Raw genomic sequence first — 26225 nt, forward strand, 5'->3', positions numbered from 1 at the left:
TGTCAAGGTAGGTGGGGTGTTCACTACCTCATTATTTTTAAAGCAACTTAAAACGTAAGTGTACAAATGCATAAATTAAGATTCAAACAATCAAAAGACAGAACAACAATCAAACAGCAAACTGGAACTATTTCTGATCAAATAATCTGTTCTCTGATAATAAAATTGTTGTGAAAAAGTAATGTTACATTGATAGTTCAGGTGGGTAGCTGCGTCAGCATGCGTAGGCTACAAAGGAACAAGTAATAGGTTTATTCCATGCTGAAAAAAAGAAGAAAGAGAACAACGTTTCGGCCGTGGAACCTTCTTCAGGTGTGATTCCAGTATTCAATTATTCACCAGTTAAATGAATCTTCAATTCCAACTCGGCTCTTACCTACCCAATTAATCTAATTATTTGCTTAGCCACAACGGTTTAATGTCCTTCCCCAAATCTCTGGGTGCTTCAGAGATAAAAGCCATGTCCCAGTTCTCGACCTGCGCCCTAAGCCATTTCTACAAGTCCGCACTTCTGTGATGTAGCGCAAGTGTGGACTTCAAGTGCGCCAGTATTAAAGGGCGCACTAGTACAAAAAGGTAAAAAGCACCCTCGCGTGATGTCACTGTTTTGTCACACGGCTCAGGAGGGTCGAAATCCAAGTCGGCTGTTAATTTTTTCGTTGTCCGCTTGCAGTTTGATTAAATTGAATTTTATCTCGACACTGTGTTCATTCATGTTGAAAACTTAACCTCGATTCATAACAGGCGAAGTAAACTAAGGAATCACTGGCAATACCGCTGCTTATTCCAAGCTGTGTACCATTAAATACATTTCATATCGTCTGTCCCAGTACAAAAATGACAGTACGAGGAACATAACGCTTTCATTCAACTAAATAAGGTAAACTTGGCTATACCTCAAAGCTTGTACTATTAAATACGAGCACCATTAAATACTCCGTGTACAGAATACAAAGCAGGTAAATGAATAAATATACATCAGTCAAAATGGAGGTGACGAAATAAAAGCTTTATGTCAAAATTTCGTACGTAGAATACATACAGTTTGAATCTAAAGTAGCCTAATGAAGTTTGTTTTTTCAAAAAAATTGTAGCGCTCCGGTGTTCACGTGGGTATGCGCCCTCTCCTCTGCCGCCTCAGGTCGAACCCCCACCATCGGGGACTCGAACCCGGGCCTCCGGCGTCACTCAACAGGGACCCAGCCAGCTGAACTAAAGGGAAATCTCCCATCAGCCCGGCGGCTGCGGTCCCTGCTATTCACAGGGAAGGGCGGTGACGTCACCGCGCTGGTAAGCCGGCTATCACAACCAACGGTGGCCGTATGCGTTACAATATTATGAGTTCTAAAACTTAAAAAAAGTTCAATTTTACTAATACGTGGATATTTTATTCTCCATGGCAACTTCTCTCCGCCTTGATACGTTAGAATGTGGAACGTCACCATTCTGCGAGCAATTGGGGGTAATTCCCTTCAGCGGAGTCCACTCCAATGTGGACTTCAGAGAAGTCTGCCTTGGCGGCGCTGGTGAGCATCCTTGTGACAAATTTAGAAATGGAACACCCTAAGCCCTTGCATATTGGGACACGGCCAAAGCAACCCGAGATCTGCTGGATCATGGCATCCAGAACTATAGTTGGACACACATGCTTTAAGCCGGTTCTCTTTTTTCAGCTTTTATTTATTCTAAGTTGTAATGTTTAATACACGCAATGAAAGAATGTGTCCATCTACTGTTTATTACAATTTACACCTCTTTGCTGTTGCATGTATACTGGGGAATTAGTAAAGGCAGAAAAACCACTCACCAGTCCACAGACTCCTCCTGCTCGTTCCTGCAGGACACGGCTGCATCAGCAGTGAGCCCACTGTGTACAAATATCATCAGCGGCCAGATCAGCAGCATCCAAACGGCATCCTAATGGAAACAAGGGCTCAAGAAATCTGGTTTGTCCTTCTCAATTGTCTACAATCAAACCATCGAATTTGACAGAAAAATGCAATAATAAATCAGTACCAAACTGTTTTCCTTCATTATAAAATGCCCATCATTTTTTCAAACCTAGAAGCTTAACTTTCAAGACAAATTTGCATGTAGTAAGAAATGTATTCATGTTGAGTCAAACCTTTCCAGCTTGTACTGTATCTCATGCTTAAGGCTGGCACACAAGACAAAGTAATATTTGGTGAAGAAAGACATTTCAGTTCACACTTCACTTCATTCACAGCATTTATGGTCTATTTAAGTCTATTTATGGTCTGTAAGTTACAGTGCAGTTCTTTCTTGGATTAATGTGTAATTTATTGTAGTGCAATATGGATGTAGTGCTATGCGATCAGTCATTAAATGGACATTCAGCATTTTCTATTATGCTTTCATTCCCAACAAACAAAGGTAAAAGTGTATGTGAATTCTTGAGAGATTTCCAATAAAGCCATCCCATAGTCATTTTCTAGTTTTTAAGTCCAGAACTACCACAATGGTAGAAAATGAAATGTAGGCTTGATGTTAATAGCTGCAAAAATAATGCAATAATGATGGAGTAATAAGGGACTCAAAGGCTACATAACTAAAGGCTAAAGTTAGGAGCCCAGATGCCAACTTAAGCAAGACAATCCCCAACTCGTACTGCAGAGGGTGAGTGAACACGGCTTGTGAACGATACTTCTTGTGTGACTAAATTCAATCACGGAACATTCTAATTCAATTTTCAAAACTAATGAAAGAAAAACAGACACTTACCATGAGTGTGGCCTTGAAGCAGCTTTTAGTCTTTCAAGACTAAGGAGAGACAATACAGGCAGCTACTTCAGTTCACTTCTCCAATTCAGGCCACGAAACCCGAAAGTGTTGCCAGACCAAAACTTGCCTAAAAGAATGCACAGAATGCCAAAAAAGGCATTTTGCAATTGACCTTGAAAGACAAAGAACTATTTGCAGTTCTGATTTTCTGGTATATCCAGTATTAGATACGTGAAAGGACACTGTAAATCAGACTATGATCTAGAGCAGAATTTCTCAGTTAGGTACTTTGATTATTTTGACATCATTAAAGCAGTTTAAAATAATATCATCACAAAGTGCTATTGCTACATTTGTGAAACAAAATAACATATCAATGAGTGTTCATTTTATAACAGTCTTGATGTTCTTTCACCAAAACAGGGTTTTAATTCAATAAAAAAAAAATTCTGTGTCCTAACTCCCGACATACGAGGACATATGAGCATGGACAGTGATTTTGCCCGATCAGTGCAACTCACATAGGCTTAAAAAGACCTGCTGAGCGATTGCTGTATCCAATTGTTCTTTCTTTACATCTGTGCTACTATTCATTTCAGGAACCAAAGAATTTTAATAGGACAGTGAGAGCACATTTCACCTCTATTTAAGGAAGCTCTCAAATACAACAGTGTGGTGGGTCAGCAGTGTTGATGCACTAGTTTCAGCTGAGGGGGTTCAGGCCTCAATCATGTGTACATAGACCCACGTGGGGGTGAATTAGCAAATTAGTTAAGGGTGAGAGGCACATTCTCACATGGTGGCAATTAGCCTAGGTTTGGTACAGTTTATAAATAGTTCTATGGGAGGATTTTGTTGTTGTTGTTGGTGGTGGGGCAGCTTGTGACTTAACTTTTTTCTGCAGTATTTCCTTTCTGTTGTGGCTTGTCCATATGCTGGGGCCTAATGAGGTCTGAAGAGGCTGGCTTGTCTCAGACAGCTATTTCAGTCTTCCTTTTATTAGCTTGTATTCATATTGTTTTTTAATACAGAGAACAATGACTTCATTGTATATTGGAAATGGGCATATTGGAAAGCTAAAGATAAAATGTAGGAGTCCTTATATTAGAAGAGCATTACAATAATTGACATTGGAAACAGTCTAAGGAAGAGAAACCAGAATAACTCCCACATTGAAAGGTACAGTATTGTGTTGTAAACTGAGAGGTTAAAACAACTTTATCACTTTTGGCTGGAGGATTGAAGATGTGGAGACTTGAGTATTCAAAATCCTGAAAAGAACTGAGAATTTGGACTCGGGCAGCTACAGTACTTCACATTCAACATGGGGGGTGGGTAGAGAATGAAATTGAAGTCTGTGATGGAAAAGACATGCTGTGCAATCCAAATCACAGGAGTGTTACAAAGAATCTTTTATCAATAGTTACTATCAACCAAACAGAAAAGATGGGCAGAATATCTTTCTCTCACTTGTAACCTTTTAACACTCCTGGGCTAGAACTTTATCAAAATTGAAAGTTTAAAACCGCACATTGAGGAAGCAGCTGTGATCAAGGTATAAGTCCCTTCGCCCAGTTTTGCATAAGGGGAGTTTTTTCTGGGTTTACACTTTGTCAGACCAATATTTGAAATCTGATCCTACTTGGAATTTTGTTTATACAGACCCACAAAATGAAGCTCAATAATTAATTGCTTACATTTATATTGCACTTTACAGGTAATGGGGACTCCCCTCCGCCACCACCAATGTGCAGCATCCACCTGGATGATCTTAGCAATCATCTCCAAACAGTGCAAAGCGGTTTTCACTTTCTTCAAATATCAGTGATGCATTAAAATTGGACTGAACACTATAGTTCCAAGAACAGAAGTTAGTGTTTTGAGTGTTTTTCTTGGTGTGTAATAGTGATTCTATTTATCTAAGCAGGTACAGTGGGCTCAAGAATTATTGGCACCCTTGATAAAGTTGAACAAAACAACCTGTATAAAATACACAGCACAGATAATGAGTCTATCTTATGCCCAGACAATGGGAATTATTTCAAAACAAATATTTAAAATGAGTAATACATGTTTTTTCCAGGAACATTAATGTCACAATTATTAGATCCCCCACTTTCCTTTAAGGAAACTGAACAAAATAAAATCTGAAATGAAGTTCTGCTTTTTTAAATATAACTCAGTCAAAAGGAACATTTTCTGGACTTGCTGTTTCACCAGGGTATAAAAAGAGGTAAACACACATAATAAAAACTTTGGCCATCCACCACCATGGGGAAAGGCAAAGAAGTGACAAATTAAGAGACAAATTAGTATTGATCTTCACAAATGGTAAAGAATCCAAGGGTCACAGCTGGAGAACTGCAGAGTCTGGTTGCATCTTGGAGTCCTTGAGTCTCCAAATCAATAATTAGATGGTACATCCATGCTAAAAAGCTATTTGGAAGGGTTGCCAGAAGGAATTGATAACAAGAAACAAACTGAAGTGTCTGGAGTTTGCCAAATGCCATTGGGACTTTGACTAGAACCCAGTGCTATGGTCAGGTGAGACCAAAATTGAAGGGTGTGGCCACTCACACCACCAGTACGTTTGGCGTTGGAGAGGGATGCATACTCACACAAAAAAACGTATATTCACTGTGAAATATGGGGGTGGAACATTGATGTTGTGTTGTGGTTGTGATGCCACTGGGGCCCTTGTTAAGGACAAAGGTATCATGATCTCTACTAAATATCAGGATATTCTGGGCAAAAATCTGGCTGCCTATGCCAGAAAGCTACAGCATGATTTGGTCTCTGGTGGACCTCCCAGCATGACAATGATCCTAAACACACCATTTAAAAATCAACTAAGAAATGTTTGAGAGAAAACAAAATCAGTGTTTTTCACTAGTTTACCCAGTTTTGGGGTATATAAAATATAAGTCATTATCTGTGCTGTTTATTTTATATGGGGTTTTTTGTTCTTCATTAAGGGTGACAGTAATTTGTGAGCGCACTGTAAGGTGGTAGAAGAAAACGTGAAGAAAAACAGTGCCAACAGGAAAAATAAGACATTTGAGGAACACAGCACAAGATGCTAGTAGAAACGTTTTTTTAGAAGAAATCATGTTGTGCACATTTTTTCCCTAGGCAAATATGACCCAGCTCCACCAACAATGGAAGTCAGGAATATCTGCGTACCTCAGCAAATAATATGCTGTTATCTTAACTTATTGATTATAGATTAGATGCACACAACAAAAGAGTGCTGGTAGACCAGGAATTCCACTAATCTTAATATATTCAGAGCTGCGAGCACCATCATTTATTGGCTATAGATGGGATTCGCACAACAGAAGACAAAAGCACAAAATGAGGAAAGATTTCACAGAACTGCTGGTGGGAACCCAACCAAACCTACAGTATAAAGAAAAAACATTTGCGCAACGTAATCCTGATTGACATTTACAACCAGTGTCCTCTTATTTTAAATGAAGAGCTTTGCCACTACACTTCACAGGAACAAAAGCTACTTTCTGATAATAGATGAATGGATTGATAATTGCAGTCGTTGGGTGTTTCTTCTTTTGTGTTAGCCATCAACCCATGTTTAAACCTATACATTTTAGTTGTTCTGGAAAGAAGCACATTTGCATTTGAGCAACTTTTTTTCTTGCTTTTCAGCAAACATTAGCTTCAAAATATCAAACAGCATTTGCTAAACCTGAGCGCAATTAACACTGCTCTGCATCTGCAACAAATAGATACAGAAAGAGTCAGCGTAACTGAATTGCAACAACAGGGTCAAACATTCCCCCTCTTACAGTTTAAACATGTCTCTGCACCTAACAAACCAGGACACAGCCCCCCTGAAAGCGTGGTAGATAACAGGGTTTTGTGAGCAAATAAGTCCTCCACTTTTCCACTGCTGGCAGTCCTCTCTGTTTAGATCTCCAGTGCAGATCCACTGGTCTCCATCCTCCTGGGATACACACCACTTGGCATGATCAAAGTGAGAGCAGAACTCCACAGGTCCCGGCAGTTTAATTCTTTTGATATTTAAAACGTGTTCAGGAAGGGAGCAGTTTGAAGGCAGTTCATGCTCTTTTCGTTGCCAGGTTTCCGTCAACAGAGTAGTCTTTAAAACTTGAGCAGCCCAGCCAGTGTAGATGTCTGTAAAAGACAACCCTCAAGTATGTCAACAAAGTAGAAATATAAGGCATTTAACAGCATCTACAATGGCTCTCCAGACAGGGCTCTTTCTTGGTTTAAAGAAAAAGGAAACACTCTGTGAAAAGTAAAAAAAAAAGCTCTTACCGGTCTGGAATTTAATTTTACTGCCATTTTCACATTGTATAATGAAACATTTCCCCTTACTAAACGGTTTTCAGTGCTTTGTTTTCCAATTGAGTTCTTTCAGAACTTTTTATGTTTTAATAACAATCACAACAGAACAACATAAAAGAGCTACTGGTAGTGATTGGAAAGCCCTTGTAGCAAGACAGTTTTAGAAGCGCAACATGTGTTTCTGCCCTACAGATGTGAACTACAAATGTGCAGTTTGTATGTTCTCCCCGTGTTTGCAGGGGTTTCCTCTGGGTGCTCCAGTTTTTGGTCCCACAGTCCAAAAACAACAGACTAGTTGGGTTAATTGGCTTTTGGGAAAATGGACTCTTGGGTAAGCGCTGTGTGTTTTTGTCTCTGTATGCACTGTGATGTCCTGGCATCCTGTCCAGTGTGTATCCTGCCTTTTCCCCTTTGCTTGCTGGGATAGGTTCTGGCTCCCCAGTGACTTTATAGTGGATAAAGTGGTTAGAAGACTGATGTATGATTCACTGTAGGTGGAGTGGATTTTTCATCTCAAAACTATGCGAACTCTGTTAAATGATTATTTTGGACCTAGGTCTTGTTTTCTTGGGATGTTTTCTGCTTCTAGCAATATTACACACTTTACAGTTTATTGCTGGTGATATACTATCGAATATGATGTTTTATGTTATTGCAAGATTATGAAAACAGACACATATACTGTATGGTTTAAATATTTTTCCATTCTGATATTATTATTGCATCCAATCTGAAATTGATTTTTAACTAAGCTTAGTTAAAAATGATCAAACTAAGATTGTTTTTGCCAAATCTGAAAAGTTTGTTTCAGTTTATGTATTATATTGGTGGCTAATATACCATTATATAAACTCATTGTACCATGTAATGGATAGCTTTGAATAAAGTCAAGACCAAATTGTTTTCCCTTTTCGCTGTCTGCATTTTATTTTTAATGTTTGTCTGGGATGAAGAAATGTAATTTGTCTCATTCTTCTTTTGTCATTTTCATGTTTGGCTCTTAACAATGTGCGGCCTTTTGCAAACCTGTACATGCAACCACTGGCCAAAATATAAGCAAAGCCCGTCATCATGCTGTAAAGAGTAAAAACTATGACCAGGAAGTTGCATGTACAGTATCTCACTGGTTCTGAAATATCTGTAGCATCTTGCAGTCGCATTGCTTTACAGGATTTGCAATCTTTACAATAACAATTGCAGCAGAGGTTGTGATGACAGTAAGGTGTGCAGGACTGAGCTATGTTTTTAATAGGAGCAAAATCTGGGCAATTTTGTGGCCTGTGAAAGGTGATGGAAGTCTCTGTCATGCTTCTCAAGACAGCCAAGCCACACTTTTAATGTGAGAGCACAGGAATTCAAAGGGAATTTAGCTAGCTTGTTTTTAGGACTTAAAAGTGCATTTACTTGGGTTGCCTCCACACTTCCATAAAGAAGAGAATACGTGCTAAAAATGAATATGCATTTGGCAGTGGCCTGGCAACAGACGACTGCAAGGACAGAAGACTGTAATACATCGCTAAGACAACACATTAAATCTGAATAAGTTCAAAGGGGCCACTTGTCCACACTGGTGAATTGCAAATCACTGGAACGTAAGCATAACTACCATGGAGTATTTCAACATCTTTAAATGTGAATGTATTTCTGGACGTTTCGAGAGTCGGAGTCGACTGTTTTTATCCGACTCTTCTCCTCAGTGCAGAATGAAAATCAGTGCTGTCCAGGAAGGTTTCTGAACTTTAACCAGCTCCAGAATCAATGGGAAACCTACGTGACCAAACAAATGCTCAATTCCAGGAAAAAGATTCCAAATGCATATCCTGGTACAGAACCTTTGATAAGGACAGCTGATATGTCAGATTGTAGTTGGTGTTTCATCACAGATCTTTTTGTACAGTCTGCGTGGTTTTAAAAGAAAACCACTCTCACCATCCACAAAGAAGCGAGACTTGGCAAGGCTGAGGAAGGTTTCTCCCTGAGCTGACAGCAGTTTCCCCATCCTCCTTCCCTGCACCCAGGGCTTTACAGAGCCCTCACAAATGCAGCTCATTCTGGGCAGTTCGTGGCGAAAGACTTCAGGCAAGGAGCAGTTGTACACGTGGGGGTTATAATACAACAGCTGCTCGGCTGAGGAAAAAGAAAGGAAAACAACTTTATTGTTGCTAAATCGCATCCTCTCACTTGCAATGCAAACACCTTATGTTGTTACAACAGTAACCATTATACCCGGGCCGGAACACCCACAGCCCACAGAGGTGCTGGAGGGCTTCGGTTTTATTTTTTCATACCTTCATGTCACTGAACTGTGAGGAAAAATAAACTGTTCATTTTTGTATGATTAAAATCAATAAATACAAAACTGAGGAAGGTAACACTACAAAGCGTCTTCTGTGGAATAAGGAGGCAAAGAAGCTAGAAGGGGAAATTGTGTTCTCCATTGAGAAGAGAGACATTAAGTTTTCTGATGCAGAAGCAGTTAATTTGGATTTCCCCAGCTTCTTAACACTGCCTGCTATATCTGAAGACCCGCCACACTCAATAATTCCATTGTAGTGCTGGGCTACAGCACAAGTCTGCAGTCCTATGAAGCAAGGACTACACATTCAATTTACCCCACACATTTCATTCTATGGCTCGGCTCACGGTTAAAAAACAAAAACAAAAATCCGGCCCAACAAATATTGAATCTGGTAAATGGCCTCGCATTGTCGTCTCTTTCAATTTGAACTGAGCAATACAAATAAAAATAAAATGGTATTTTGCTATTAGCATAATGCTAGCTTCCCTATGTTGTGCACCTATCTGAGGGAATTGTGTAGATTTGTAAGTGATACAGAGCGCGGTCCGGCCGTTCAGTTTCCCCGAGGACGGCCAGCTGTACCCCCTTTCTGGGAATGGAGGGAAGTGGGGGACACTGTGACTGAGCCAGAAACCCTGAGTCTGGTCAAAGTGTAGGACTCCTGTGTGGACACACAAAGAGATATTACAACACACCGAGATAACAGATCACATTCTATTCATTCATACTTACAATGAACAGCAGTTATCGATTTATGAAGAGTCAGTAGATGATGGATTGCAAGTTATTACTGTTAACACAGTACTTTGAAAAGGTCAATAATAATAATAATAATAATAATTCCTTACACTTTTATAGTGCTTTTCTGGACACTCCACTCAAAGCTCTTTCCAGGTATTGGGGACTCTCGTCCACCACCACCAATGTGAAGCCAAAGTGTACACAGAACACTCACCACACACCAGCTATTTAGTGGGGAGGAGAGCAGAGTAATGAAGCCAATTCAAAGATGGGGATTCTTAGGAGGCCATGACTGGTAAGGGCCAATGGGAAGTTTGGCCAGGATGCTGGGGTAACACCTATACTCTTTTCGAGAAACGCCCTGGGATTTTCAATGACCACAGAGAGTCAGGACCTCGGTTTTATGTCTCATCCGAAGGACAGTGCCTTTTTAAAGTATAGTGTCCCCGTCACTATACTGGGGCATTAGGACTCACATAGACTGCAGGGTGAGCACCCCCTGCTGGCCCCACTTACACCTCTTCCAGCAGCAACCTTAGCTTTCGCAGGAGGTCTCCCATCCAGGTACTGACCAGGCTCACAGCTACTGAGCTTTAGTGGGCTGCCAGTTGTGAGGTACATTGTGTTTAATTTAGTAGTGGTAATGATAAAGATGATACTGATGTTTGTATCCCTGGAAGCCATGGGCACAAGGAAGGTGACACCCTGGACAAGAAGCCCACTTAATCGCAGGGCAGATACAGACACTGAAGCGCACACTAGAGCTAATCTTTTCTCAGAAGCCAATCAGCCAACCAGTATAGTTTTGGACCGGGGGAGGAAACTGGAGCACCCAGAGGTAACCCTGGGAGAAAAGACAATTTCTTCACAGATGGCATCCTGAGTCCAAAATCAAGCCCAGGGCCCCAGTGCTGTAAGGTAGCAATGCTAACCACTGTACTACTGTGCTGCCTGGTTAGTAGTAGTACTAGTAGTAGTGGCAATTTTATACCCACCCAAATTAGAATTGGCGATTTTATCTGTACATTTCTTCTCACGCCCATGACCTTTGACCCCAGGTTTGTCCAACCTCTCTTACACAGTCATACACCTATTGACCCTACACAGTGATGTACAGGACTTTTCCAGCCCATCAAAGAACGTGTATTCCCAGTGCTGAGCCACTTATACTCCACTACTTTCGAAATTCTAATTGCCATAACATGGTCTTTTATAATTAATAATTATAAGTCTTTAGCAGACATTAAATCTAATAAACAATAAATCCGTGTTAATTTTATACTGATTTTATTATAGAATTTTTATTATAGTTTAATATAGAAAAATTGATGATGTTTTTGAAAGAATATTCGTAATATAGTGATACAAATGCATCACTTTCTATGCCATGCTGTGCTGTTCTATGAAATGCTAAGATACACTTCTAAACAAAAATAACTAGTATCTAATTATCAGGGTCCTTACTAGTGTTATCTCGCTAACTTGCTAAAATATCCTGTAGAATTCTTTAAAACATCTTTCTCACAATGATTTCATTATCCTAAAAAAAACAACAATATCTCTTTATCAAAAGAGGGGCAAGATGAAAGTGATCAGGCAACTTTTTTAAGTTATTTAAAAGTGAGATGATTTGATGAGTTTTACCAAGAATACTTTATAAACAGTTCTTCTGATTGCTTTCTTACTACATAAATAGAAGCATATTACCAGGAATATATAGATACAGGCTTGCAAACACTTATATGTGCAAGTAGTTCAGGTGGATAGCTGCGTCAGCATGTGTAGTCTTCAAAGGAGCAAGTAATAGGTTTATTCCATGCTGAAAAGAGAAGAGAGAAACACGTTTCGGCTGTGAAGCCTTCTTCAGGTGTGCTAAAGAAGAAGGCACACCTGCACACCTGAAGAAGGCTTCACAGCTGAAACGTTGTGTTTTCTCTCTTCTCTTTTCATCATGGAATAAACCTATTACTTGTCACTTATATGTGCATGTGTGTTTATTTGCTTGGACCTCATGATACTTCTGTAATGGAAGGACAGTGTTAACCTTAGAAACAAAGGCACAATCCTTATAAAAGAACTCTGAAAGCAATCAAATCCAGTTAAAAGATGTTATTGTTATTCTGCTATTATACAGTGTATTGTAATTATGTGTTTCAAGAAAATTAGTTTGAAGGCTTACCAAACCACACGACAAGGTTATGATCTAGTGTTGCTTACTGTAGTAAACTATGATAAGAACAGTAGATTAACTAGGGAAGCATCTGGGAACTTATTTTAACTTGATTTATCATGTTAAATGCAGGATTAGAGCACAAAATATTCTCATGGATTTGCCTTCACAAAAGTCAAACTATTCAATACCATTCAACATTCCTCATTCACACCCGATCATAACTATCCTAACTTTCTGTAAGTAAGGATTCCATTGTACCAGTACATGTACATGCAATAAGGTTCAAGTTCTATGTCAATATGCAAGAGCAGATCAACTATTATCAAGGAAACAAGGCTTGATTAATACAGTGTAATACATTTAATACTGGTGTTAATTGAAGTCGCATACGTGCAGCTTTCAAGGGTGCCAGCCTGTAGAGGCAGCACCTGTATGGAGACTTTTCGGCAGCAGCGGGAGCAGTGCGACGCATTACTGGGGAGGATTGGGAGGTTAGAGACACTCGTGAAGATGCAGAAGCCGGAGACAGTGTGTACCGGCAGTCAAACGCTTGAGCAGCTGTCTCCCGGTGAGTGGCTCCCCCCACTGCGCAGGTTGCAATGCCTGGCGGAAGCTCTGCCCCCCCCAGAGCACACACCGCCTCAGAACACTCCATCTGGCTTCTCTGCTCACCACCGCCCAGGACCTGGCTGACGCTGTCCCCGCCGTCTGTCACCCCTCAGGGAGCACCGTTTACACAGCGGAATTCACAGACGCCAGTGGAACGAACAATTCTCCCAGATATCCAACTGTTGCCCATCACTCAAGAGAAGGAGGGGGGGTTGTACTTGCAGTGCATCGGTATAGATGGGAAAGCCAGAGCCGACCGCTACGCCGCCCTCGTGTTTGGGGTGCTTATCATTCTCAGTGCATAACAAGGAAGATTTATAAACATAAACATAATCTCATGGTTAAATAGTCAAGTCTAGCCATGTGTGAGTCTAGTCTCACAGAGCTTCAACAGCAGATGACAACTTGTGAGTTCGATTAAGAATGAATAAAAGCATTTCATTAATAACGCGTTTGCGTTTGTCTGGGTGCTGACAAAGTAAAACACAATTACTTTTTGACAATGAAGAACTGTGTGTGTGTCTCTCTCTCTGCTGGCATTTGTAATCGTTTTTATTTTTAAATACATTTTAGCAAAGTAATGTACCATAAAAGTATTGTGAGACATATTTGGGTTAACATGTTCAGTGTTCAGTGTGTGGTAGTTTGTTTGGTGCGAGTGAAGTCTTATTTAATCTCTGACCCGGGGAAAAGTGTGGTGTGGACGGCTGAGGAGAGAATGCAGGCTCGCGCTGTGTCCGTTATTCTTTTTTTCTTTTTCTGGTTTGGTCGGATAGTTTTTGTTTTTGATTTATCAATAAAGTTTGATAATCGGCCAGTGAAAGCTCTGTTGTCCTTCACATGAATGCCTGAAAGATTGTACCGAACCCAGGATTTTACAGTATTTTTTCTTTAAAATACCAATAACAGCAACATACAGTTTACATAATATGTTGATGTTCCAAAATTAATATTGTTTATGACCTTTATGACCTTCGTTATGCTCTTCGTTAATGTCTAAGCCGGAACACATCATTATATCTCATTTTGTATTTCTTTTTTAAAAAAAAATCGTTTGCCCAGCCTAACAGTATTGTTGTTATTGTTTTTATCCTGTAAAGCGCTTTGAGGAGCCACCTTTAAAAGCGCTATATACAATAAAGTTCATTATTATTACTATTGTTAATTTGCTGGACAGAGAGGTGAACATTATTACGCAGAAGACAAAGATAGTGATTTACGTTGCATTGTGCATTGTGCTGCTGTAATACAGTTTTAAATAATTAAAAGTCTAAACAGTATCAGCTTTATTTATGGGTTGTAATTTAAAAAAAGTCAAAAACCGCACTCAAAATGCAATTTATAGCTTTCTGGCAAGAGGAGACACCCAAATTAATAATGTAACATGCCACTGTTTGTGCATGAATAAGGTTATACTGCTATTTCCTTAGATACTGTACGCGATTCCATGGGGTTTTTCCTATTACTTGATTCTTATGGATGAAAAAAAGAAGAAAAAACACATTCCATAAGAATCAGCGCTTTTATATAGCGCCTTTAAAGGTGGCTTCTCAAAACGCTTTACAGGATAAAAACAACAATAACAACAACAACAATATTGTATTTCATTGCACTTTGACAGATCGTCCTTAAATCAATTGTTGATTTAGTTTGACAGTAACCCTAACACTAACCCTATTTTATTTTTTCAAAGAAATGTTTGTTAAAAAAAGAGTCATGGCTCCAGCTGGATTTAAACACCCAACGTGTGATGTGTGAGTCGGGAACCTAACCCACAGCGCCACTGGCAAGGCCACATGAGAAGTGTTGAAAAAGCCCTACAGAAACATTATCAACAGACATCGTACAGCGTTCTTACACATTTTTGTGTTGCGGTACATGAATATAATTATATCGTTATTAATTTCTTTAGATACGCGATTCCATATTATATTCCCTTTTAATCAAATTCTAAAAGTATGCTTGTTAACTGCGGTATCACGTTAGTTAAGGACTTCGATGCTTAAAATGTTTAGGGAGAAATGGAATACCGGTGTGTATTTTTTCTTTAAAGTACAGAGACCAGCCATATACTGTATGTTTATGTTCCAAAATTAATATCGTTTATGGCCTTCACACGTGTTACAGTATGCTCCTATTCTTTTTATGCTCAGCTACTAAGATTTCCCTTCAGTGGTAAAATTCCATATAAATATTCAATACTTAAACGGGCACAGTAAAGACATTTAAATCTTTCTACGACCGACCAATGCACCACGAGTGCCCCTGTCGGTCAACCAATCACGTACCGCGGTATTTTGCGTCATCTCGCGTCACGATGCGCGATGACGTAGCCAATTACCCCCGGTACGTGCCTGTGCCGCGCACTTTGAATGGCTGCATCTGTAAATCCAGGGTACAGTGTCTATGATTTTTTTTTGTCATAAAGAAATTACTATTGGATTTTAAAGTGTTTTTTTCCTTTCAATAGTTCGTTTTGAAACGATTCACCAGAATGTATTCTTGAGGAGAGTAATGTTTGTGAGATGCTTGCCTTGCCTCGCTTCTTTTAGTCAACTGTTGACTCTTTGTCAACTGCTGCAGTTCAGTTCTACAGAGCTCTGCTGGTTTAAAATGCAGAAAATGAGCTCTAATCGCATAAGATTATTCCAGTTTTGCCACAATGCTCATGTCAAACATGGGCGACCCCTAAAAACAAGAGCTATTTTCGCTTTGTAGGCCACTACATCACCTAGAAATGATCAAGGCTGCTTGACCCTTCTTCTCTTGCCACAGGTTCTGGTCATCTCCCAGAAGCACCAGTGCACCCACAGACTGGCAACAGACACTAGTATTGTTTAAGTGCCCTTTTTATTTTCTAGTGATCACAACAGTTAACACTGTCTGTCCAACACCCAGGACACATTGTACAGTGTCACAGTTCTAGAGCAGTATACAGTATGTAATACTCTTTTATGTGTTTTTGGAATCATACAGGTTTATTCTGTATAAGCTGCCAGACCACGATGAAGGAAGAGGTCTGCGATACCTCTACATGGATGACCATACCAATGGCTGGGTAGATGGGAAGAAATTGGTGAATGACTCCAAGAGTGCAGTGGGGCAGACTTTGCAGCCTTTTTTGTCCTACATTCATAAAAAGGTAAGAAACCTTTATTTATAATCTGTGTCATCTCCCAGAAAGTGAGGTCAGGATATACATTGTCTTTTCGATCTGTTTATTTTCACAGGTTTCTCTTATAATTCAAAAGCCTTTTGTGCAATACAAATACAAACTTTGTATTGATATTTTTTATATTCCTTCCTAAAAGACTGTGGACTTTGGGTATCTTCTATACAACGATCAACCTCCCAAGTCATTTAAACCTGCTCCTTCATCTTTTGGACACAGCAAAGGTAAGTAACATTTTACAATGTACAAGACAGAAGGACACAGAAAATGGGGGGGGAAAAAAACATCATAGACAGCACAACAAACAATATAATTGTATCCGTAATACTTGCTGGGTTTGCTTGCTTATTGCTATGATTAAAGCCAAGTGCAATGTTTGCTACATATGCAGGATGTGAATTGTTCATTTTATATATATCTAAAATAAAATATTTTAAAATTTACACTATTTCAGGGTAGAACATTTACATGTGTGATTCTGCAGATTTTGTCCAAATCATTGATTCAGTAGAAAACATTTATTTTATGATTTACTCAATATGGTCAAGACATGATGGCACGTCCGAAGTATATACTGTACTGTTTCTGAAGAATACCAACACCAGCTTTCTGTGTTTTCTGGTTTTAAAACTTGAATCATAAAGCTTTAAAGTATATATTTCCATCTTGTTTTTGTTCATTATTTTTTTTCCCATTTACATTTCTTTTTCTGAGGCATCACATAAGCTAAGAACAAATCTGTTGCCATCAGAGCTTTTTCTCCTGGTGAAAATCACTGAGTTTAAAAACACTTCTGTAAGTCAATATAATACTGATGTTTATAATAAAAGATTCATTTGCTGGGTAAAACAAAACTAAAGATGCTTGTTTTGGGCTCTAGGTTTCTATTGAATTGAATTTACAGTAGCCCATTTCTAAATGAATACAGTAAATTAAATTGTTGAGATTAAGAAATAAATCTACATACTTCATGGCCAATTGTCAGTTCAAGAGAACTGAAAATAATTAATAGGATTAAGAATAGTCCTATTTTGGACTATGGTTTTCAATTCTCTTAATCTGACTTTTGGCCATGAAGTATGTTCAGTTAAATTCGGTTGGACAAAAAAGCCAAAAGTCAGATTAAGAGAATTGAAATTAGCCCAAAATAGAAGTTTTTTTGTTTAGTTTGATCAATTATACAGTTCTTGTTTGATTCTTGAACTGAATTGATTAATTGAATTCGTCAGCTGGAAGCAGGCTTGATAATGGACTCTGTTCAAAAAGAGCAGACTTGTCCTTTAAAAAGATTGAAACTGAAAAACCAGACGGATCAAAAACGATCAAATTTTGAGATTTGAATGTATCTTGTGTGACCTTTTTCAGGGATTGTGATGTTAGACAGACAGGAGTGTGGCTGGTTCACAGCACCCCAGAGCTTCCAGATGTGAAAAATCATTCTACATCATTCTGGCCCTCCAGTGGGCATGAAAATTCACAGACCTTCTTCTGCGGGACTTACACATACAGCACCTTCAAGGACATAGGTAGGCGTTCACATGAACATACAGCTTTAGTATGTACATGGCATTGACATCGCAGCTGTCTATCACTTTCTGAAAGCCTTTGGTACAATTTTTCCAGATTTTAAGATTCAAGTATTGGCAGTTTTTGTTCTGGTTTGGTGCACCTGTTCTTTTCCTATTTTAAATTTACCTGTGGGGCAAAAACCAGTCTATTCTGTTATTATCTGTTGGTGGTTCAATTTCATATGCACGCTTAATATAACCCTGAGAATAGGTGGACACTAATAGACTTACACCTCATTGTGTATACAGATGAAAATAAATACCGAAATAGCCTTAGACTTTCTAATTAAATCTAAATGATGTGTATGGTGGCTGCTGAAAATGTATGTCAACATTTCAGAACTTGGAGGATAGTTTAACAAATGAAAATAAATAAAGGAAACTCTCCAAACTAATGGAAAAAGAAAGGGGGCATTTGACCTGGATGTATGAAAATGCCATGCTTACTCTTGGTTATTTTTCATTCTTGTCTCTACAGCTGTGCAACTCCAGTATATCCATGTATACTCTTTTGACTATCACATCCCCCAAACCTTCCACAGAGACCTTCAGTGTGTGGCTCAGAGAACATGCTATCCCAGGAAAGAGCCTTGGTTTATGCAGCTGCCCCTGACATCTTTAGCAGGGGAAACTTTCACCAGCTTTGCAAAATACTCTAGATTTAACGACGGTGAGCACCACTTCTTCCCTCTCGAATCTCAATTCCTTTTCATGAAGTTTCTGATAAATGCAAGTCGATCTGAAATTTCCCTTATGCAAATGGCACTACCACCCATACCAATGCCAGATATTGGTTTTAAGATTAAACAAAACGTATTTTTCTGTTCTACAACTTACTTCAGACATCCCCCTTAATTCGCATTTCTTTTCAAAAGCTGCTCAAACAATGTGTGAGATGGGGGGAAAACAACATTGCGAAGGCACAAAACCTGTCAGTGTTCAGAAAAAGAAAGCCAAGGCAGAGCTAGAGTCTGCAAAACAAAAAAATCAGTAAAGTCTATGGATCACGGTTTTTTCCCAACTGATCGCTTCTTTAGAAACTATTCTCCAATTCAAAATACAGAAACAGTAGTGAACAACACAGTTGCCATGATCCATAAACAATCTCTGTGCTTCATTATTGCAGTTTGTTCCTGGAGAAGTGAAAATGTCACATCAGCTATTTTTCTCATTTTAGATATTTGGAATCAATAGTTAATTTTTTGCATGCCTCTACATTTTAAAATCACAAATGAATTATCACAGTTCCAGACCAGTACCAGCTTGGAAGAGATGACGAAATGTACTTATTCCTTCAAAATATGTGCTATAACAGCCCCACAGTGATGCTAAGTGTCGGAGTTGGCATAAGTTGTACCAATGATGTTTCTTTCACTGACAACACTACAAGAGCACTGGTGCCCAGCTGGTCATAGAGGTTGCAGTTATCGGACGCGTCTGAGATCGCTTGGATATCCCAAAGTGCCCAGCCCTGTTGGTGTTGGTATTCTGTGAATTATGTATCACTGCTGAAACTCGGACAACAATGTCTGATTTACTCTGAACAAGCACTTATTGAGCCTCTCAGAATCTGAATTTATTTAATTTTTACAAAGTCTAACTCTATTGTATGTTGGCCGTTTCTAGCCAGCAAGACCCACTTTCTCACAAAGATTTTGTTGGAACAATATCCAGTTTATTTTTAGTCAAAGCCTTTCCCAATTGAAGATGTATTTATATAAAAAAGCAGACTTCGTTTTGGTGAAACTTTCTCAATCTGCCACCTGGAAACTGAACTTTCCTACATGTTTCTGCGGTTACACTTTAGATTTAAGGTTTCATAGCATCGCTTTCTTTCAACAGAGATTTTATGGGATGTTAGTAAAGCATTCATTTATATTCAGTAGTAATTTAGGTTTAGGATTTGTGTCTGAGGTAGTTTGTAGGTGCTTTATTAACATTCTGTAAAGCCCAATTCTTGAGCAAATTGATTAATAGAATATTTCAATCTTTTATTCATACAACAATCTAAAACAAATGTTTTTTTCTTGGTATGTTGATTTAAACATAAGAAAAGATAAAAATATAACTTGTGTAGCTTCTTTAGATACCATTTAATACCTAAGAACACGAGAGGTTACATTTGGCCCATTTAGCTAATTTCTTAGTAGTTCATTCAAGGATCTCATCCTGCTGTTTCTTGAAAGGAACCAGGACTTAAATAACACGTACAGTTTGTTCCATTAATCTCAACTAGTTTTGAAAAGAAATTGATTAATTGATCCAAGGATCTCATTCTGCTGTTACTTTAAAGGTTATTGGAAACGGTTGTCATATTTTATTTAAATACATTTAAAAAAATGTTATGTAGAAAAGGAACAATCCAGTAAGTTTCAAACACCGCCCTTCAAAAGCAATATGTCACACTTCACACTTGATCTACTGTATATTGGTGGTGTTGATTTTAAAAAAGAACGTTCTGGGTAGGAACCAGTACAGTACAGCATTCAGAGAGGGGGGGGAGAAATACACATTCACTTGTTCTTGGATCCAGTTTGACGTTTTGGTAGCAAGTGCACTTCCTGTTTTTGGTTGGGTAGAAAGTGTGCCTGGGACAGATTCTAACATGGAACCTGTGACTCTGTTCCGTTTCAGATCTCTACTCGGGTTTGCTGGTTAACTATTTAGGAGATGACTTCGCCAAAAGCTGGGGGAAGCTTCATCGGCCTCTGCCGTCGAATTGCTCCGTGGCGCACAAGGTGTACAACGTGACGACGATGCAGCTGCCAGAGGCCAGGCCTTTCGGCATCATGGTGGACCACTCCAAGTGGTGTGTGACGAAGGGCGGGGGTCCGCACTGGACCTGCATCGCGGACACGAACCGAGAGATCAGTCAAACGAGAAGAGGAGGCGGGGCTGTGTGCACAAGCAGGCCTGGAGTGTGGAAGGCCTTCCTCACAGTAGTTGACACATTTGAGGACTGCCAGTAACACGTGGCTGGCAGAAATAGACAAACAAGAAAGGGCTGCTTTTCAAACGATACTGCATAGTTTTTCCAATTCAAAGCAAATGGTGGTAAGTAATATGTAAGAAAACTCTGCAGTAGCTCAAGTAGGTAGTGCGTCAACACGCGTAGGCTGCAAAAGAGAAGAAAAGAAACGGGAACTGACACCTGAAGAAGACTCTACAGCTGAAATATTGTTTCTTTTCTTCTCTTTTCAGCATGGAATAAACCTTTACATGTTCCTAAACTATTCAGTACTGACCTTAATAGCAAAAGTAAAATGTATTTAGAAAGGATATGTATCATTAGGAAGTCATGCATCTAAAAAAACATTTTTTGAATGAAGTACTGAATATATGGGGGGGGGGGAGTCAAATTATTTTTGCTGAGGCGATATACAAATATTTCAAATCATAAAAGTACATTCTGTTTGTGTTTCCTTAAAGGCTTGTTTGTAATAAAAGTGCTGGATCTGAACTGCCTTCAATTATTCCTGTGGCCCCATTAGGCAGTTTATATCAAGCACAAAAACTGACACTGACGTTATATTGATATTAGTATTCCTGTTCGGCACATATCTGTGATTTCTGTTTCTGTGGATGTGGCTAAAGGGTATTTTTATCAGGAGTACTGACATTGTGCAGTTTAATAATGTAATGGTTATGTTGTATTTCGATTTCATTACTCAAATCCAACTCCTTGGAGTTAACAGTATACACCCATGGATAGGTATATCCAACTACACGTGTGTATTAGCTTTCAACGCTACACTTTTCTCAAAATATTGCAAATGCAAGTGATCTCCAGTGTCTTTTAAACATAATCAATAAGTTTGTTTTCACAGCAGTTTTGTAATACATTAATAGTGTAATGCTGACAACACTTTACACAGAAACCACACAATGAATGAATAATATATATATTTTTACTAGCTAAATCAATAACACCACAGACTACATATTGCAAAACACAAAACCTATGCTTTTCAGAACAGGTGGATAAGGTTAAATAAAAACAATCACCACATCTTCATATACAGTACAGTTACTACATTATTGATCAACTTGAAGCATTGGATTATATGACTGTTTACTCTGTGGAGCTGTCCACTTCGACTGGCTTTGTAATAGGCCTGTACAGTTTAAAAGAGAGAGTTTATGTTCACATTTTTATAAAGAATAAGGTTACAGTGCCGTGCTGGTGTTTCGATCTGGTAAGAATATCTTAAGTCTATTAAACCTTACAGCATTCTTTAATGATTTACTGATTTTTAAGTCAAAGGCCATACACCTACCTGAAGTTAAAAAATATCTGAGGAACTTAAACCATTATCAAGCTAGCACTTGCAAAAGCAGGCATGTCTCTAATGTTGGGTAGGATTGAGTCTCCCCTTGCAGTCTTGATTTTCTGACCTGCTCAATGCCTATGACCTCACAGTGATGTCACTCACAGTCGTGTTCTTCTCCAGTGGGTGATCTCTCTTTTATAAGCTCAAAGCATGTCAAGCGGGGAAAGACTCTCTCTCATGAGTATGTCAGAGGAGTGTGTGCACATTTCCTCATCCTGTTTCAATTGTGTTATTTTAATCCGATAGGTAAATATTAACCCACATATAAGCCGTGCCCGGGAATGTAGACAGTGGAAACTGAAAAATGAACTTCACATGGCACAATTTACCATTCTTACCACTTAAAAAGAAGCTCTTAGTTTTTAAATAAATAAAGTAAAATGTAAAGGTGCTTTTTTTTCTGCACAAAACTGTCTTTCATAATGTAATATTATGCTGTGGATTAAAAACAAAAGATTCTTTAAAAAATCCCAAGTATAAGTTGTTATAATTAGATGCCATTGTATGCTATATTCGTTTATAGTAGTGCAGGTGGGTAGCTGCGTCAGCATGCGTAGTCTGTAAAGGAACAATGGGTTTATTCCATGCTGAAAAGAGAAGAGAGAAAACACAACGTTTCGGCTGTGAAGCCTTCTTCAGATGCGTCTCCACACACCTTAAGAAGGCTTCACAGCCAAAACGTCATATTAGTTTATAGCCGTATCTTTAATTTGTAAAAAGCAGTTTTTGAGCAAAAAAAGATGTATTTCTAATATCACACTTAAAGAGGGAGTAGACACTCCACTGAAACAGATGCCCACAGCCACAATTTAACGGCAGCTGATTGTCGGAGCCACCTGAGAAGTGACAGAGAAAAGCCTAATTTTGCAGGGAAATGGTTGTTCTCTTTGAAAGATTCAATTGAATATATGGAATTAATATTCTGTTTGAATGTATCTCATGAATGCTGTTAAATGATAGTACCTATACAGTACTAACTACATGCTTCAAGACTAACATTGAGCAAATTAAATTCTAGAGGCTAAATACTGTATGCAGTACAGTGGTAAATATTGAATTGTTTTGGGAAATAAAAGACAAATTATATTTACAGTGACTACTGTTCAGGGGATAAAGTGAGTTCCTGAAGTGATTATCCAGAAATAACTAATTTATATACCATAAATATACAGTGTTGCCAAAGCAGGACAGTTTAGTCCAAAAACCTACTGTTCCCCCTAGTGGAAATATAGTGTTTGTACCGCTTTCCTTGTGCTACAAGAATATTTGCCAGTATCAAATGATCATAATGTATCTCTTCCAGGCTAAAATAAGCAACAGTAAACACTGGTATTTAACTGGAATATAGTAGCATAAAAAAGTGGTGCAGTGGTGCTGTCTCAGAGCACTGGGGCCATGAGTTCATCCTCATACCTGGGGTTTGTATGTTCTACATGTGTTTGCTTGGGTTGTCTTCAGGTAATTGGCTTTTGTGAAAATTGTCCCTGGTGTGAGTGTGCGCTGTGATGGACAGGTGTCCAGTTCAGGGTAAATCATGCCTCTGGCTCCCCTGCAACCCTGTAGTGGATAATGCAGTTAGAAAATGGATGGATTAAAACCTTCATTACCTTTATAGAATTCTTTCCTTTTAACATTATTTTACTACTGGAAACCACTGTAATTTTAAATCATATCCATTCAGCTATCAACTATTTTACCACAATATTACAGTACATTTTACCTTTTGTATATCCTTCTGAAACAGTGCTGCTGTGCATTCCATTGCAAAAAACGCTACACACATTCTGCTACCAGAAAGTTTCATTAAAACACTAAAGAAAACATACTCATTAAGTGCAATTTGAGACTTTACATCTCATTTAATATGGAGACCGTAAACTGACACTGACTCAATACATACAGTGAAAGTGGTTCAAGCTTTTAGAGACAACCTGTAAAATCTCACTGTCAGCCTCTGAGTCTGCAGATTGATTAAGACGCACAGTCTTTGGGGTGGGAATTCTTTCTTATTGGCTTATTTGCTGACAAGGGAGAGTTGACACATTCAAGAACACCATCCACAATTCAGAGGCAAGGTTATTAGATCTGCAGCAGGTGATTAAGAGACTCTTCTCCGGCTCCTCTTTTCATTGTACAGGGAGATGGCTGGGAGCAGCACTCTGATAATGGACACTGCCACCCACGCCACTATATTCTCCGCTATGTCATTCAGTTCTTCCGTTGTTATCTGTTTTAAAGCAACAGCATAAATGTAGGTTAACCACGGAGGACTAACATTGTCTTTTATTGCTATTAACAGAGTGTAAGCTGAGCATTAGACAGGATTCATCCATTCTCCCAGCAAACAGTGATAGGCTGATTTCTTTTTAAGGTCTTATTTTTGTTTTGACTTCACCTTGGAATATGTCATATTCTATTCTCATTTTTTCTACAGCCTATTCTGGACTTTTCTTTCGTTTGCTTTCCCTTCTTACCTCTCTCCCTCCTATTCCTTCTCTCTCCCAAAACCAAACCATTGTGCATTTTACTACACTGTATTACAATTAAAACACAAGATGAAAGGTTCTTATAAAATAGCTACAAATTATTTGTTTCTGGTACTAAATCTGGGTTTTGAAAATCATACTGCTTGGGGCACATTGCATTCTCTTCTTCTGACAAGATACCAAGGGTTTTGAGTCCCAGCTGGGTTTCTTCACAAGTCTTTTTCATAGGAACCCAATTCAAACAGATTACATACAGTAATTTCTAATTTTCTCGGGCAATGCAATAGATGCTGTTAATGGAATACAAGTACATTTTAAAAGACAACCTTAGATAATGTGACAATCAGTGCAACTCTTTTCAGTCCTTCAGATATCCCTTGTGGTGCCTCCGGGGGAAAGTTTATGTAAATGAGAGAAGTACTCACACCACACTTTTCTTTCCTGAGTTTCGTGGCGTTTCTTCCTCCAATTATCTTCCAAATCCAGTCCGTAATCCGCTCTCTTAATCCTGTTCCGATCCGAGTTACTAAAATCCGTAATAAAGCCAATCCGCGATGTATCCTTATCCACTATCCGCAATCCAAAAACCATAAACCTTTTCTCCTTTCAGTAGTCCGTTATTCATTAGTCCGATCTTTATCATAAACCTCTTTCCTCTCTCTTCCTCCAAACCACATTCACCTGATCGGCTTCCGCCCTGTTCTTATATTCACTTATATTTCACTTCAATTTCGGTTCCTGATGCGGCTCAGCTGTGTCTCATTGTTTCTCAGGGTAGACCCTTTCCATATACAGGTCAGCTGATTTTTTTTGGCAGCCATTTTGCTTAGGTCCATATCTAGTATTTTAAGTAGGTCATTCCGAAAATACCTGTTATGAATGACCCTTCCCCTGGTCATCTTACACCCTTTACTTGGCTGGCCTGTTGTGTGGGTGTTATATTCTATGATTTTCTCCTTGTTTTATTTATTACCTTGTCCAGTAGGTGGCAGAATTAGCACAGTAAGGAACTAGGCTTAAGGAGCAATATTTGTTTAATCAAGCTGACATCTTCCTCTAAAATATGTTTTTTTTTTTTCGGTAGTGGTATGAAAAACACAACGTGAAAATATAGTAATGAAAATGAAAAGTCAAAGCTTGTGCAACCAGGTGATGAGCAGCTGGGCCCGGGAATCGGGAACAGCGCCTCGTGCAGGCTGGTAGACCCTCGCTACCAGCCTGCTGTACGCCTGACTTGTACGTATCTCTGGAAACTCTCCCATGGCTCTTTCTAATTTTTTAGGTAAGATCTGAAGTAATAAGGCTTTTTTAAAAGGTCTGTAAATTTATGTTTACTGATGTCATAGTTTCGGTTTAAGGTTTACGCGTTTATATTTGTTTTAAGAGTATCAAAAGTGTATTCGGGCTCTGCGGGTTATCAGAGACGAAATTGAACTTCGTTAGCTAACTGTGTGAAGTCGCTAGATGAAAACTGTCTGTGTGTTGTGAGTTAAGTTCTTAGTGAGTTGAGTTGTTATGTTGTGTCGCGTTTAAATGGTGTTATAGTAAACGTCTTAAACAGGGGAAAACAACATGTACGAGGGTAGGAGTCAGACTCTCGCTACCAGCCTGCTGTAAACCTGACTTGTACATATCTCTGGAAACCCTCCCATGTTTTTTTCTATTTTTGTAGAAAATAAACTTTAAAAAAGGAAACTGTGTGTGAGTTCCTCTTGCGCGCGCCAGTGAGTGCACACGATCAACGGTAAAGCTGCCAGAACTGAGAGGGCCCCGCT

The 26225-nt window shown here is 38.9% G+C and overlaps 2 protein-coding genes across 2 annotated transcripts; one reads left to right on the forward strand and one right to left on the reverse strand.

Annotated features, from left to right (window-relative positions):
- Nucleotides 1-1438: 1438 nt before the first annotated feature.
- Nucleotides 1439-12482, reverse strand: LOC148823734 (deoxyribonuclease-2-beta-like). Its single transcript, XM_088928099.1, has 6 exons — nt 12473-12482; nt 9870-10031; nt 9001-9198; nt 6570-6897; nt 1808-1867; nt 1439-1535 (listed from the first exon to the last, which is right to left on the reverse strand). The coding sequence occupies exons 1-6, from the start codon at nt 12480-12482 to the stop codon at nt 1439-1441; spliced, it is 855 nt and encodes a 284-aa protein (XP_088784225.1).
- A 2735-nt stretch (nt 12483-15217) lies between these two features.
- On the forward strand, nt 15218-20602 carry LOC148823735 (deoxyribonuclease-2-alpha-like). The gene is made up of 6 exons (XM_088928100.1): nt 15218-15222; nt 15870-16035; nt 16285-16289; nt 17431-17591; nt 18112-18303; nt 20268-20602. The coding sequence occupies exons 1-6, from the start codon at nt 15218-15220 to the stop codon at nt 20600-20602; spliced, it is 864 nt and encodes a 287-aa protein (XP_088784226.1).
- Nucleotides 20603-26225: the final 5623 nt, after the last annotated feature.

The sequence above is a fragment of the Atractosteus spatula genome, chromosome 11 (assembly GCF_055471065.1).
Source record: "Atractosteus spatula isolate fAtrSpa1 chromosome 11, fAtrSpa1.hap1, whole genome shotgun sequence".
NCBI lineage: Eukaryota > Metazoa > Chordata > Actinopteri > Semionotiformes > Lepisosteidae > Atractosteus > Atractosteus spatula.